At 44.1% G+C, this 15,555-nt stretch overlaps 2 protein-coding genes across 2 annotated transcripts in view; one reads left to right on the forward strand and one right to left on the reverse strand.

Annotated features, from left to right (window-relative positions):
* Window positions 1-15,555, forward strand: part of LOC142465182 (Fc receptor-like protein 5) — a 142,236-nt gene that overhangs the window by 112,439 nt on the left and 14,242 nt on the right. The window lies entirely within an intron of this gene.
* LOC142465214 (olfactory receptor 6M1-like) lies at window positions 7,405-8,530 on the reverse strand. Its single transcript, XM_075569213.1, has one exon. It carries the CDS (start codon window positions 8,365-8,367, stop codon window positions 7,405-7,407), a length of 963 nt encoding a protein of 320 aa, XP_075425328.1. The 5' UTR covers window positions 8,368-8,530.

Raw genomic sequence — 15,555 nt, forward strand, 5'->3', positions numbered from 1 at the left:
ATAGTTTAGATGAGCAGGGGGTCTCCTGAGCTGAACCGCATTGGTTTCAGCCTCGGTGACTTCCTACTTCCCGAGATGCAGGCCCCTAATGGGGTGCCGGTATGTATGTATGTATGTATGTCTTTATTTGTATAGCGCCATAAAATGTACATAGCGCTTCACAGTAGTAATACATGTCATATAAATAGCAAATATAAATAACACATCATGGGAATAAGTGCTTCAGACATACTGTAAAAGTAACATTAAGGAAGGAGTCCCTGCTCCGAGGAGCTTACAATCTAATTGGTAGGTAGGGAGAACGTACAGAGACAGTAGGAGGGAATACTAGTAAGTGCGTCTGCAGGAGGCCAAGCTTTGTGTCATGTGTCCATGATTATCCAGTGCTACTCATATGCTTCTTTAAGCAGATGTGTCTTAAGGTGGGTCTTAAAGGTGGATAGCGAGGGGGCTAGTCGGGTATTGAGGGGAAGAGCATTCCAGAGGTGTGGGGCAGAAAGTGAGAAAGGTTTAAGGCGGGAGAGAGCTTTAGATACAAAGGGGGTAGAAAGAAGACATCCTTGAGAAGAACGCAAGAGTCGTGATGGTGCATAGCGAGAAATTAGGGCTGAGATGTAATGAGGGGCAGAAGAATGTAAAGCTTTAAAAGTGAGCAGTAGAATTGAGTGTGAGATACGCGATTTAATCGGAAGCCAGGAGAGTGATTTCAGCAGGGGAGACGCTGAGACAGATTTAGGAAAGAGTAGAGTGATTCTGGCAGCAGTGTTTAGGATAGATTGTAGGGGAGACAGGTGAGAGGTAGGAAGGCCGGACAGCAGGAGGTTGCAGTAATCGAGACGTGAGAGAATGAGGGCCTGAGTCAGAGTTTTAGCAGTTGAGTAACAGAGGAAAGGGCGTATCTTTGTGATATTGCGGAGGAAAAAGCGACAAGTTTTAGAAACGTTTTGAATATGAGAGGAGAATGAGAGAGAGGAATCAAGTTTGACCCCTAGGCAGCGTGCTTGGGCTACTGGGTGAATGATCGTATTTCCAATAGCAATGTGGAAGGATGTAGTAGGGCCATGTTTGGGAGGTAGTATAAGGAGCTCTGTTTTTGCCATGTTAAGTTTCAGTCGGCGGATGGCCATCCAGGATGATATTCCAGAGAGGCATTCAGAAACTTTGGTCTGTATAGCAGGTGTAAGGTCAGGGGTTGAAAGGTAAATTTGTGTGTCGTCAGCATAGAGGTGATATTTAAACCCAAAAGATGTGATTAGGTCACCTAGAGAGAGTGTGTAGAGAGAAAAGAGAAGGGGTCCCAGGACAGAGCCCTGGGGTACCCCCACAGAGAGATCAATAGAGGAGGAGGAGGTGTTAGCAAAAGAGACACTGAAGGTACGATGGGAGAGGTAAGAGGAGATCCAGGATAAAGCTTTGTTCCGAATACCAAGAGTATGGAGAATGTGAAGGAGAAGAGGGTGGTCCACGGTGTCGAATGCTGCAGAGAGGTCGAGTAATATGAGCAGAGTGCAATGACCTCTGTCTTTGGCAGCGTGGAGGTCGTCAGTTATTTTAGTGAGGGCTGTTTCAGTAGAGTGAGCAGTGCGGAAGCCAGATTGTAGAGGGTCTAGTACAGAATAGGTGTTGAGAAAGTGTAGCAATCGAGAGAATACAAGACGTTCAAGGAGTTTGGAGGCAAAAGGCAGGAGGGAGACAGGTCGATAGTTAGAAGGACAGGTAGGGTCAAGCTTGCTGTTTTTGAGTAATGGTATAACGGTTGCATGCTTGAAGGATGAAGGAAAGGTACCAGAGTAGAGGGAAGAGTTAAAGATCTGTGTGAGCATAGGGATTATAGAAGGAGCAAGAGGTTTTAGGAGATGGGAGGGAATGGGGTCAAGTGGGCAAGTGGTAGAGGGCGAAGAGGAGATCAGCAGTGATACATCCTCCTCCGAGATAGCAGAAAAAGAGTCAAGAAAGACAGGAGGAGAGTTGGGAAGCATTGTGGGATGGGAGGAGGCAACAGATGGGATGTTCTGCCGTATGGACTCCACCTTTTTCTTAAAAAAGTCAGCAAAGTCCTGAGGTGAGATGGATGAAGAAGAGGAGGCAGCTGAGGGTGGTCTGAGTAGAGAGTCAAAGACAGAAAAGAGACGGCGTGGGTTAGACTTGTGTGTGTTGATTAGTGATGAAAAGTAGGTTTGTTTAGCCTGAAAGAGGGCAGAGTTGAAACAGGATAGCATAAATTTGTAGTGAATGAAGTCTGCGAGCGTATGAGATTTCCTCCAGAGGCGTTCAGAGGAACGAGTGGAGGAACGCAGCATGCGTGTGTGGGAGTTTAGCCAGGGTCTGGGGTTAGAAGGGCGAGGACGGCAGAGAGAAAGTGGGGCATGAAGATCAAGAGAGGAAGATAAGGCAGAGTTGTAGTTCCTGACCAGGTTGTCAGGGTCTGAAGTGGAACTGAGAGAGGAGAGGGAGGAGCGTAAAGTGGAATCAAGAGCTGGTAGGTTAATAGAGTGCAGGTTTCTGCAAAAACGAGGGCGAGATGGAGATGGAGATGGAGAGAAGCGAGAGAGAGAAAATGAGATGAGGTGATGGTCAGAGAGAGGAAAAGGGGAAATGGAGAAGTCGGAGAGAGAGAAGTTTTTAGTGAAAACCAGGTCTAAGTAGTGGCCATCCTTGTGGGTGCTGGCTGCAGTCCACTGTTGAAGGCCAAAAGAAGAGGTTAGAGAAAGAAAGCGGGAAGCCCAAGGGAGAGAGGGGTCATCAATGTGGCAATTGAAGTCCCCAAGGAGAAGAACAGGGGAGTCTGAGGAGAGAAAGAAAGAGAGCCAGGATTCAAAGTGAGAGAGAAAGGCAGAAGGGGGATGAGTAGAGGAAGGTGGGCGATAGATGACCGCCACATGGACCGGGAGAGGAGAGAAGATCTGGACTGTGTGAGCCTCGAAGGAGGGAAAAGCAAGAGAGGGGGGAATTGGTATCTCCAATGCATTTTATTCCCACGGTCACGGGACGCGGACATTTAAATGCATAGTAGATACCGGTACCCCATAACGGGGTCTGTATCTCGGGATTTAAAGTGTCCCTGAGGCTGTCCGCTATGGTAATGAAGTTGACTGTAAATGCATTTTTATTGCACAGGATTCATGCCAGGGGTCTCTGGTGCTAATATTAATGGATATCAGCTCCAGAGATTCCCGGCATCAATCCTATGCAGGAAAAATGCATTTTTTTTTCTAAGTCCCATCTCGCTGCTCCTCTGCAGGTTTCCAACACCTTCACGCCAACTTTTTCTGGCGTGAGGATTTTGTGATAAAATCACCATTCTAGAGCGGCGATAGGCGTTCATAGCCTAATCACTGCTACTAGAATTGCGCGAGTTTATGAACATGCCGAAAAGTGGCGATATGTGGCTCGCTGCCTCAGCGATTTTTTTTATGAGCAATTTTTTGGGGGTAATTCAGTCTTTTATCATCCACTTATCACCGCTTACTGAATAGCAGTAGGCATTTTGGGTGATAAGTGCTTGAAAAGTGGCTTATGAACGCTTACTGCATAGGCCCTGTGATGAACGGGGCATATTTCTGAGGTAGACCACCACCTCGAACTTCATCCTTATCTTTTGCTGCTCAATTTCAATGTTTCTTTCTGGAAAAAAAATGATGCTATTGTTTCCGGTACTAAGCATGCATCAAGTTGCGCTATATGGTGCATGTCTACAAGCATACTGTACACTACTGTAGTGTAATTGGGAATTAAAGCTAATAGTGTATAGTGTAACACTGTATAGTACAATACAGTATATTTACCCTCATTATAAACTTTGCCAACCGGATGGAAATGAGCCAATGTCAGAGGTGTACGTAGAAGCTGGGATCACTCATGTTGTCTGCATTATAGTTGACAGGTGACTGCTGAATCTGGTAGTCAGGTGGGGCCAGGTAGCAATGATTGTAATCAGGTATGGCCAGGTAGTAATGATTGTAATCAGTCGGGTTCACTAGGTTTTCTGTAGCGATCGGCCCATTATTGCAATCGTATTGGCAAGTCGGAGTTGGTACATTGCAGGGTCGGGATATACGAATCTTAAATGGATTAAACCTGACCATTCTCCTTTTGAAGTTGCCATCAGCAAACATACCGGCAAAACCTGGGAGCACAGACCAATAACCCCTGCTATCTCCCTCAGGAGGGGCAGTACGAAAAAAAAAACAATCCTCATTAGTTGAAGTTTGCCTTATCGAAGGCTTCCACCCACGATGGTTAGGTGAAAATGTGAAATAATCGTTGTTCTCAATGATATGATGATATATCTCTGCTTAAGTCGCCTTATTATCTGTTCCAGCATTAATTGCAGAAAATATTAGATATGGGAACTGACGTTCGGTTTTGAATAGACGGCATGATGTTGAGTATACAGGTTCGGTCTATTCAGCAATTGTGTGGGCATAACAATTGAGAATAATGTACTCAACATTGTGTTTAGATACTTAAATTATGAAAACACCTACATTTGATAACGTCTTCAGTGTCTTCAGCGACCAAGGTAATTTTATAATGGATCACTTTGGAGGACTCTCTTTTTATCTGGCTTTTTAAACACCTGCAAATTTACACATTGTACAGTACAGTAACTGTGCTATGCATTGGATACTACAAAGGGGATTCATTTTTGCCACCTGGCGGATACCCGAAGAACGGCACCCAAAGAAAATCAGAATCCCGGTAATTCAAAGAAATCAACAACGCTAAACAGAGGTGTGATTGGTGTGATTGGCAGCATTAATGCTAGCATTCCACGAAGAATAACAAGTTAATCACACGTGGGATACAGCAGACTTTACGAAAACGGCTCAGAGAAATGGTCGAATAATGGCCGCTGCATCTGTATGACAATTTGTATAACAAGTAACTATTTAAATGCCAGACCAACAAGTAAACGCCCAGTGTTGTAAGACATTACGACATTGTGAAATTATGCATTCACGCCTCCTTGCTCAGGGTATAAAATAGATTGTTTAGGGCTAAGACTTCAGTGTGCATTATATTCAGACTCAGGTCTGATTAATATATGTACTCTTGTGATAGCTACACAATATCTAATAAATGTCTTCTGACAGATTGTTACCCTAAAGTCTTAGAGTGGGGTTTCATTTCTTCCAAAATTGTTACAGAAGTGCTCCTCTGTCTGAGGCAGGATATATTGTATGGAAGAGCTCAGAGCTGCTGTTCTGCCCAGAACGTCCTATAAAAATACTTTTCTCTTCATTTTCTTGAGACACACGTGGGGCTGCACATTGCAAAAATTTCGCTTTTGATGTCTGGGAATCTCCTTCATAATATTCATATCTGGTGCATTCACCAACAACCTTGACGCGGTTGCAGGCTTAACATGTTTTGGTCAAAAGATTGAACTAAATGACCCATACGTACAGTATGAGAAGAAAAAATACAGTATAGAAATGAACTACAGTAAATAATTTGTCATATTGGATGTGCTTGAGGCTTCTTTGTTTACTGCATTTAACAACATCACAACTGTCACACGTACAATGTAACATAGCCGGCCAAAGAACAGCCCTTTATCATTTATTTAACAATTTACTTCCCTAAACTAATTTAAGTGGACGAAAAGACTTGGCCTATTTAGAAATTGCACTTCTTAGAGACCTCTTAATGGGGGAGTGTTTGTCTTTTAATTGATGCCATTAACCTTAGCCCACCCTATCCTTATTAGAGTGCCAATAATGATAAGAACAGGGGGATTTTGCATGTGCAAACTGCTGTTGAACACAGGAGAATCACCCAAAAGGGAGCAGCCAGAAGAAATGAATCCCCCCCACCCACACCCTCCCCATCCCTCTCCCCCCTCCCCCACCAGATCTCAACTCATAATGTTTACAAACTGATATAAAAATATGTATAGGTATCGCTGTCATTAGTAGAATTTTGTCCTGGGTGGGATTTCCCAGGACTATGAGATGTTCAGAAGACTATCTGCAATTATAAAATATACATTAACCCTTTTAATCCCAAAGGGACTCCAACATATTGCCCTTGGATGTTCGTGCAAGGGGATGCAGGTCCTCCTCAAGATAACGGGGGTTCACATTCCTTCTTCCTTTTTTGTTATGCTGTAAGGCTAGAGCTTTCTCATTGTGGTTACCATTTCTGAAATGGTGTCTGCTTTTAATAGAGAGGGTTGAAATGCCTTTGTTTTCATAGGGATATATGCGAAGTCATTCCACATCATGATAAAACTTGGATAATCATGCCACAGATGAGAAGGAAAATGCAGGCACTCTGTAAAATATCACAGGATACTAATACACCAGTGCTCAATTACAGAAGGGAATCCTAAGGTCCCAGAGGAATCATCAGAGAGGATGAGAAGAGAAACAGGTACACGGACTTGCTAAATAAAGACCCTTAAAGCTGCAGTTCAGTCAATATCCTGCATGTGTGTTTTTTTTAATAAATCAGTTCTGTAGTAAGAAAAAATACTTTTAGCATTTTCTGTTTTTAAAAAAACAACTTTTAAAGACCAATTTTCTTGTATTCTATTTTAACAGCCATTTGCTAAGGCACTGCCCCTTCATGTCCTGTCACAAGCCCTGGCACACCCCTTTGTCAGCCCTGCCCTCCCTCTAGCACATGTCAGTGCAGGAATGCTCATGAATATTCATGAGCTTCCACTGACAGACAAGCAGAATATAAACAGATCCCTTCACTAATTATGTCACCAAATTTCGACCTATCAATACATGGAGAACGAATTGACCTGCAGCTATACAGTTCTTTAGGTAATTAGAGATTGCACACATAAAACTATTGAAGTAAAAAAATAAATAAAAATTTAAAAAAAGACTAAACTGCAGCTTTAATGTGGCAAACGAACCAACGTTTCGGCTGCAAATAAACAGCCTTTTTCAAGGTGAGAGCTACAGCCCTTTCTCATCATATGGTAACCCATTTAGCGCCTGTGTTTACTACCTTTCAAGAAACAATTCCAGTATATAAATAAATGTATCAATTGAGTGACATTTCTCCCTACAAGTAAAATAAAAATTTCAGCTTCATGCAAGATATCAACGCAGGCTTTCACCCACTTATCTTCCCAACTCATAAAATAAGAAATCAAGTCAATAATATTGTAGTTTGTTTATTGAATGTTAGAATTACAAAAACTGGTGAAATTTAAAGAAAAGAAAATATTTTAAAAATCCATTATTTTCATCTTGCAAACTAATGTTATGAGATCACTCTCCTTTTAAGCACATCACACAATCACAACATGCCACTTCCTATAGGAAGAATCGCATCCCAACATATCGCAGTCCCAATGTGTCCCTTCCTTTGGAAGGAATTTCTGTTAGAACCCATTTGCAACCAATCTGCTCCATCCTTGTTATAACAATACCTAGGGACTCATCTTCGCCTATAAATAGCATTTCTGAAGACATCTTGGACCTGCTTGTTCCTCAGACTGTAGATGAAAGGATTCAGTAGAGGTGTCATCACACTGTTGAGAAGAGCAACCACCTTGTTAAGATCAGGAGATGAGCTTTCAACTGGCCGTACATATATAAAAATGGCACTGCCATAGACTAAGGAGACCACTGTGAAGTGAGATGTGCAGGTGGAAAAAGCTTTCTTCCTTCCATTGGCAGAGGGGATCTTCATGATGGTGAAGAGAATGTTGCTATAGGACATGAAAGTCATGATGAATGAACCCAAAATAACAGCTGAGGCAAAGCTGGAGAAAACTAGGTCAAACATTCGGATATCAGAGCAACTCTTTTTCACTACGGCTGAGCTATCACAGAAAAAGTGGTTAATTTCATAGGGACCACAGAAGGACAAACCAGACAACAGGACAGTGGGGAAGATGAAAGTAAAGAACCCCCCTACCCAACATATGAAGACCAACCAGAGGCAGATCCTGCTGGTGATGATGGAGTGGTATCTCAACGGGTGGCAAATGGCCACATACCGATCCACTGACATGACAGCCAGAAGATAAAATTCAATAGTTCCAAGGGACACATAGAAGTAGAGCTGCAGGATGCAGCCGGTTAGAGAGATGGCTCTATTGCCACTGGCAAGGATAGAGAGGAGCTTGGGTACAGTGGAGGAGATGAACCAAATGTCCAAGAATGCCAGGCTGCTGAGAAAGTAATACATAGGAGTGTGAAGTCGCTGGTCCAAAGAGATCGCAGCTATGATGGCCAGGTTACCCATCAAAGACAGAGAATAAAGTATTAAGAACACCACAAACACACCTGTCTGCATTCCAGGACCAAGCGTGAATCCCACAAGAATAAATTCAGTCTGGTTAAGAGGGGTCATTGCTGTGTGTGTCTCTCGAGTTTGAGAAGATATGCAGAACATCACTGGCGGAGGGCAGAGTGAAGAGACCTAGAGCTCTAAAACTAGGGAGGGAAAAGCCAAGAGTTCAGGCACACAGACAATAGAGAGAGTGAAGAGCTGGGAGAGGGCAGTATGGGGATACAATACTGTAAAGGAAACCAGCTCAAAACTGAGAGTGGAGGGGAATTTCATGCAGAGAGGGAATTATGTCAAATGGAGTTCCTGTACAAACAGTGGAAATGTAAGAAAGTACTTCTTCCCTTAAAGGATGGAAGATGTTTGGAACAAGAAAGACAGAGAAAAAGAGTAAGATAAATGAGACTGGAGAGGGAGACAAAGGGAAATCAGCCACTCTGGCATTACCCTTTTATGTCATAGTTGTGTCACTTTACCTCCTATGATATTTTTTGCCTTTGGCTCTAACTCATGCTCTAGTAATTCCACCTTCTATGCATAAAGAAAGAAATAAAGAGAAGTGCACGCTCTCATTGTGTCATTCTGTGGTTTAATAATGATGCAGTTAAAACAAAGGATTAATGCACTAACGTTTTGTTCAAATAAAAACATCTTATCTGTCAGATGTGGCTTAGGTGGGATAGTGACGGAGACCTCCTCCAATCTGAGCGTTTGTTCAGCTACTGAATGCTTGTTCTGGCTTCTCCACTCGTGACTACTTATTTCAGACATCTACAGTACATCAAACCTTTGTTTTAACTGCATCATTATTAAGTCACAAAATGACACTATGGAAGAATGCGCTTCTCTTTTCTTATTTCTTTCGGTTAATCCTGGACTGGTCAATCCTACGGTATATGAAGCTGCAGCACACCTGTGTGACCATTTGTGGAGACTCGTAAAGGCCTTTTACATCAGTTTTTTTTCTTTCTTTTTTTCAATTTGAACCCTCACTGGGGTTTTTTGTTTGTTCCTCTGGATCAGAATACTGTAAATACAAAAATACTGTAAATACAAATATAGGATAAATTGGACATCTTTTTAGAAAGGAAAGGGATATACCAAATACCTAAGGACAGGGATATACCAAATACCTAAGGACATGGATATACCAAATACCTAAGGACAGGGATATACCAAATACCTAAGGACAGGGATATACCAAATACCTAAGGACAGGGATATACCAAATACCTAAGGACAGGGATATACCAAATACCTAAGGACAGGGATATACCAAATACCTAAGGACAGGGATATACCAAATACCTAAGGACAGGGATATACCAAATAAGTAAACATGGGAAGGATGTTGATCCAGGGAGAAACCTATATTTGGAGTCAGGAAGGAATTTATTTTTCCCCTTATGAGATATCATTGGATGATGTGACTCTGGGGTTTTGTTTGCCTTCCTCTGGATCAATAGGTATAGATATATGATAAAATATCTGTTGTCTAAATTTAGCACAGGTTGAACTTGATGGACAGAAGTCTTTTTCAACCTCATCTACTATGTATGTAACATTCCAAACCAAATAGCACTGTACAAAAACCCTAAATCAAGGTACTGTACTATGGGAGTTTTTCATTAAACTGTTAGTGCCGATCAGGGCACTATCACACACAGAAACTCCCAATGACTTTCGTGTGATACTTCCCAGATCAGCACTATGGAAGTTTAATGAGTAAGCCCCTATGAATCGCTGGCTCAAACGTTTAACATTCAATTTAAAGTAATATGATAACTTTGCTTAGGGTTCTATTAAACCCAATTCTACTGTACAAAACCCGGTAATCCATCCTTGGAAAAAGGTGTTAAGACTTTAGTAATATTTCTTTCTGTGCTTCTATGATGTTTCAAATCATTACTCCTTGTAGTTCTCCCAAATTGAAAATGTTTTATTTACTTTCTTTCTCTTTTTTCTACTCTTTGCCTTTTTTCTCTCCATCTTCAATCGTCTTTCTCTATCTTTTTTATCACCTTCCTCATCCTCTTTTGTCCTACACCTTCCTACACTCATGGAAGCCCCTCTTACCTTGACATCAGATTCCTTACTGTTTAGAGAGTGCTGGTTGATGTTAGTTACATACAGTATCACTGACACCCCCCCCCTCCCCTTTCCATCTTTACAGTCTGTCGTTAGTTAACGAAGTCCCAAGACAACAACGGTTAACTCAGCCATGCTCCTGGGATGTACAGTATCTTCTGGGACAGTGTCTTGTTTGGTATTCTATGGGGCATATTCTAGTAGCTTTGAGGCTGTCCTTGTGAAACTGCGCTGTTTTACATTATCAGAAGTAGAGCAATGAAATGTGACAACAAGCCGAATTCTATATTACAAATCCCATCTTTTAAACTTCGTCTATAAAAAATGACAAACTGCGTGGTTAAACAGCCAATCCATGCGTGTTGTGCTTTTGTTTTGTTTAGCACATAACCTTGCGAGATCACGCGTCACACACACTATATGAAGCGGCTATTTTAGACAGTGTGTCAGTGCTGTGAGGAGTCAGAAAGAGACAAACAGGGCTAGGAGTTTGGTGGTAGGTGTTTGTAGCGATTTGATAGAGTTTTTAGTGAGTTCTTATATTTTGATTTTGAATTTTCTTGTTTTGTCAGTGTGTGTTTTCTTGTGTGTCATTTTTTTTTACTGTTGCCTGTGTGAGTTTGGTGAGTGAGTGATGTGGAGGAGGGGAGGATTGGGAGTGGGTGTGGGCATGTGAGTGAGAGGAGTGGGCATGGGAGTGGGTATGATGTGAATGAGGGGAGGGTTGGGACTGTGTGTGCGAGTGTGAGTGAAAGGAGTGGCAGTGGGCATGCGAGTAGGTGGAGTGGGCATGCAAGTGTGTGTGAGAGGAGAGGAGTAGTGAGCAGTGGAGGTGAGAGGAGTGGTGTGGGGAGGAGTGGAGGTGTGAGAAGTGAAGGTGGGAGGAATGGAGTTGCGACTGAGGGTAGGAGAGGAGGTGGGGAGGAGTTGAGGGGAATGTGACGGTGAATGGGTTAACCAGGCTTATAATAAAGGTCAAGCCCACTTGGTTAACCCTGACCCATGTGTTAGGGTCTTAAAGAGTGTCAGCTCTGAGACCCACATGTCAAAAATGTATTACTGCAACTGTATACTGATTTTGCGACATTAAAGAATTATGTGATTTTTGCCTTTACTGGGCCGCTGGGATCAGGAGGTTTCTAGGCTGTAAGTTTCAGGGTGGGTTTGGCAGAAAAAGTCTTTGCAGAATGCGTCTACGTAGCAGGGTTCCGGAGTTATGGGATACCCCAAAAGTTGTAACCGGAGATTGAGTGATATCTTCAGATACAGCTAAGCGCATTACTCCGCCAACCTCAGACCCTGGAAACGTTCTTATGACTCACCGCCAGGATCCCTGCTGCAGCATCTTCCAAACAAGGTAAATGGGTATGAAGGGGTTAAAAGATATCTGCAGGTATACACAGAGTCCTTAGTATGGCAGGGGTTCCCCAGTATAGCAAAGGTACCCACATACATGCCCAGGTATCCTGAGCCTAGAATAGGGGTTCAGGAAGGTGCTCGAGCTAAGGTTATAAAGCAGAGAATGTTTGCAGTGTTTTAAAAGTTTAAAAGTATTTTTCTCATGTGTGCCAGGAATGAGGCTAGTGATTGTAAGGGAATATATACACTCACTCCATGCAGGATACCAGAATAAGAACTCATAACTTTTAGCCCACAGAAGACTGGGCACCATATCTTTTATTTAACAGGTGTAGCCCTCTTTCTTACGCTCTAGAGTGACTACGGGTACTGAATATACACACCTGCGGCTCCAGGAGATCTGAGCCTCCGCTAGCTGGGAGCCTGGGGTAACACTTATCTTAATGGCAGCGCCTCCACTTACCCAGGATCCCCGTCGAGTAAGATTCCCCTGGGCAAGAACAATAGCAACGCACATGTGAATGAAACTGTTTACAGCACCACATAAAGGAACCCTTATCACACTATATGGCAACACACAAATCACATCATAACTTATACTTATAACGCTAGTGGCTCGGCCACTCTCTCTTAAGGAGTAATGTCACTGTCCCGTCATCGCGTGCCCCACACCGTGTCCATGTACTATACTAAGTATATAGGCTCAGTCCTTTGGCCACTCCACTTAGTGTCACCAAAGAGTGTACCCTAAGGCTGGATCAGCGCCTGTTTACTGGTGTTGGTGCACTTTGGTAAATACCTTCCGGTCACTGTGGTGACCGGTAATACTTCAAAAAGGATCCGCCGATCCATCAATGGTGTTCCGGTGTCACGGTGCTCATCGGCCTGGTCCCAAACTACTGCAGCACCCTCAGGTCTTCACACTTTGTCCCTAGCTGATATTCAGTAATGGTGACATCGCTCCTACTACAGGGCGTCCCTGCAGCAATACACTCTACTGTGGCTCAGGGAATTCCTAGGGGCCTGCGGGGAAGATCTATCCTATGCAGGTGGGTCACGGATCCCCTGCACCCACACTACCTCTTCCCTCGCTCCTCCGGTGCCCTCTGACTAACGTGGCCTCTCCCCCACGCTTCCCTTTCCTGCCTCCTGCTAATCCAGCCCTCCCATTGGCTCCCTGGCGTCATGTGACTTTGCTAGAGCTCCTGGGATTTGTAGTTACCGACGGAGCGTCTCCCCTATTGGTCAGTTATTCGCGCGCTTGCACCGCGCATGCGCGAATGCCCTCTGCTCTAACAGTGCCCACACACTATTGCGCAACAACATGGCGGTGCCCTATGCTATCGGGCCGCTGCGGAACCGCAACACTCCTTCTAGGGACGCACTGCAGTAAGGGAACCCAAAATAACACACCCTACATTCTCCCCCTCGCAGAATCCAAAGTCCCCGCTTGAGACTATAACCATAACATATTTACACATACTGTACACCTTACTCTGTATACTCTACATGAGGTTATACATTTCACTGAACATGCCAATTACAGATCTCACTTTATGGCGAGCCCACTGCTGAGCCTCATAGTGGGGTGCCCTGAATTGATCATACGCCATCCTCATTGGAGGTTGACCAGTTCTTTGGCTTCTGCGAAGCTGCTCTTCGGCTACTTCCTCGGGAGAGTAACAAGTCTCGTTTGGCCCTTCAAACTCTGCCCTTGAAGGGCTCAATAGGTCTACACAGTCTTTTTGAGGCACAAAGCACGGGCTCTGCGGGTCTAGTGGCTGGCTCACTGGAGTCAGCGTATCTGTCGTTGGACCAAGGGGCTCTTTACCCGTAGCTCCTTCGGGAGATTCCCCCGCAGTCGGAAGGCCCCTTTGAGAGGTTCCTTCCATAGGATTCTCAGAGGTGGCATTTGTTACAGTCTCTGGGCCATCCTCTGTACTATCAGCTTCTCCATCGAGTGAAACAGTGGGCACTTCCAAGTCGTTATCCCCTACTTGAGGTATAGGGAGGAGATGGTTTCTATGCCATACCTTTACCCGGCCCTTGGAGTCCTTGATGCGGTATACCGGGAGACCAGGCATCTGCGATTCCACTTCATATTGTATACCCCATCCCTCCACCGGTCAGCCAGTTTGTGCTTTCCAGGAATGCCCAAGTTACGGAGGAGAACCGCATCCCCGGGGCGGATTTCTTTATGTCGCACTTTGTGATCATAGCGCCTTTTATTACTCGCATTTAATTGCGACCGCTGTCTTCTCAGCCAATTTGTAGGCCTGTTGCAAATTGTCTTGTTACCTTTGCACATATCGAAAATACGTCCTATTGGATACCCCATCGGTAGATATCCGTAGTCGCACATCCACTGGCAGCCTAGCTTCTCGTCCAAACATTAAGAAGTACGGAGTATACCCTGTAGAGTCATGTCGAGTACAATTATAAGCATGCACCAACGTCTGTACATGCTTACTCCACTCAGTCTTCTGAGAGCCTTTCAGCGTGCCCAGCATGTCAAGTAGCGTTCGGTTGAAACGCTCGGGCATGGCATCCCCTTCCGGATGGTACGGGGTAGTCCGTGACTTGGTGATGTTTAACAACTTCAGTAGTTCTCGAATGAGAGTACTCTAGAAGTCCCTGCCCTGATCAGAATGCAATCGGTTCGGCAATCCATAGTGAATAAACTATTTCTCCCATAGCACTTTAGCCACTGTCACCGCCCGTTGGTCCTTAGTAGGAAAGGCTTGAGCATATCTTGTATAGTGGTCTGTGATCACCAGTACATTTCCAATGCCCCGAGTGTCGGGCTCAATGCACAAGAAATCCATACACACCAAATCCATGGGGCCGGAGCTTTTCAGATGGGCCATGGGGGTGTGTCTTTCTCTGGATACAGCGAGTGCACTGCCGGCAATGCATCTCCACCGACTCTCTCATTTTTGGCCAATAGAATCGGTCACGAAGCAACCCGAACGTTTTGTCAATGCCCAGATGGCCATGATCATCATGTAGTGCCCGGAGGACCATGTTTCTTAAGATTTGAGGCAAGAATAATTGTCGCCGGTCGGGATGATTATGGTACGGTATGACCCGATACAGTAGGCAGTTGTCCAGTTCGAATTTTTTGAACTCCTTCATTAATAGTTTCACAAAAAACAAAACTGTGCGCTACTACCTAACTACCTATAAAGTTTAAATGTATAAATATATACAGTGCAGTGACTATACCATCAATTTAGTGATAAAAAATTTATAAAAAATTAAACCACAACTCCCACAGTGAGATAATTATACATTAAATAATAAGTGCCACATAACCGTGTTGGGGATAATGGCGTCTGCAGCTGTAAACGCAGGGGTGGCTCAGCACCCCATACACACTAAGAGAATGGAAACAAAAGAAAACAGCGCACAACGCCAAATGGTGAAGCAAATTCAACAATATATTATAGAATTAAAAAGGGGGTAATATATCTGCGTACATGAAAAAAGTTGGTAAAAGGCATGTAGTGTGTATCACACTGTTTACCACTCGGCAGCTGTTAGCTGTAGATTCAGGTGCTTGCTTCCCTCTGCTGCTGCAGCTCAGTTGATTCTGGGGCAGGACGTCAGTCTTTTCACTCCCAAGGGGATTTCCCTTCATGCAGCCAGGTTCAGCAGCTGGTACTGGGGCTCGGTGAAATCGCTCCTGCTTCCTGGCCGATATGAAGCTGCTCTTGTACCTCGGCAGGTGTATCCTCTGCACAGAGGTTAAAACGCAGCTTGCTGGGGTGCCCTCAGCGTGCCACGATGCCGCTCCATCGCGGACGCTGTGTAATGACGTCGGTACGCTCTAGGAACTGCTCGGAA

Source organism: Ascaphus truei, chromosome 13 (genome assembly GCF_040206685.1).
Source record: "Ascaphus truei isolate aAscTru1 chromosome 13, aAscTru1.hap1, whole genome shotgun sequence".
In the NCBI taxonomy this organism is placed as follows: Eukaryota; Metazoa; Chordata; class Amphibia; order Anura; family Ascaphidae; genus Ascaphus; species Ascaphus truei.

Excerpts from the sequence above, each read along its gene's own strand:
- LOC142465214 (XM_075569213.1), bottom strand. The coding sequence starts at position 8,367 with ATGTTCTGCATATCTTCTCAAACTCGAGAGACACACACAGCAATGACC.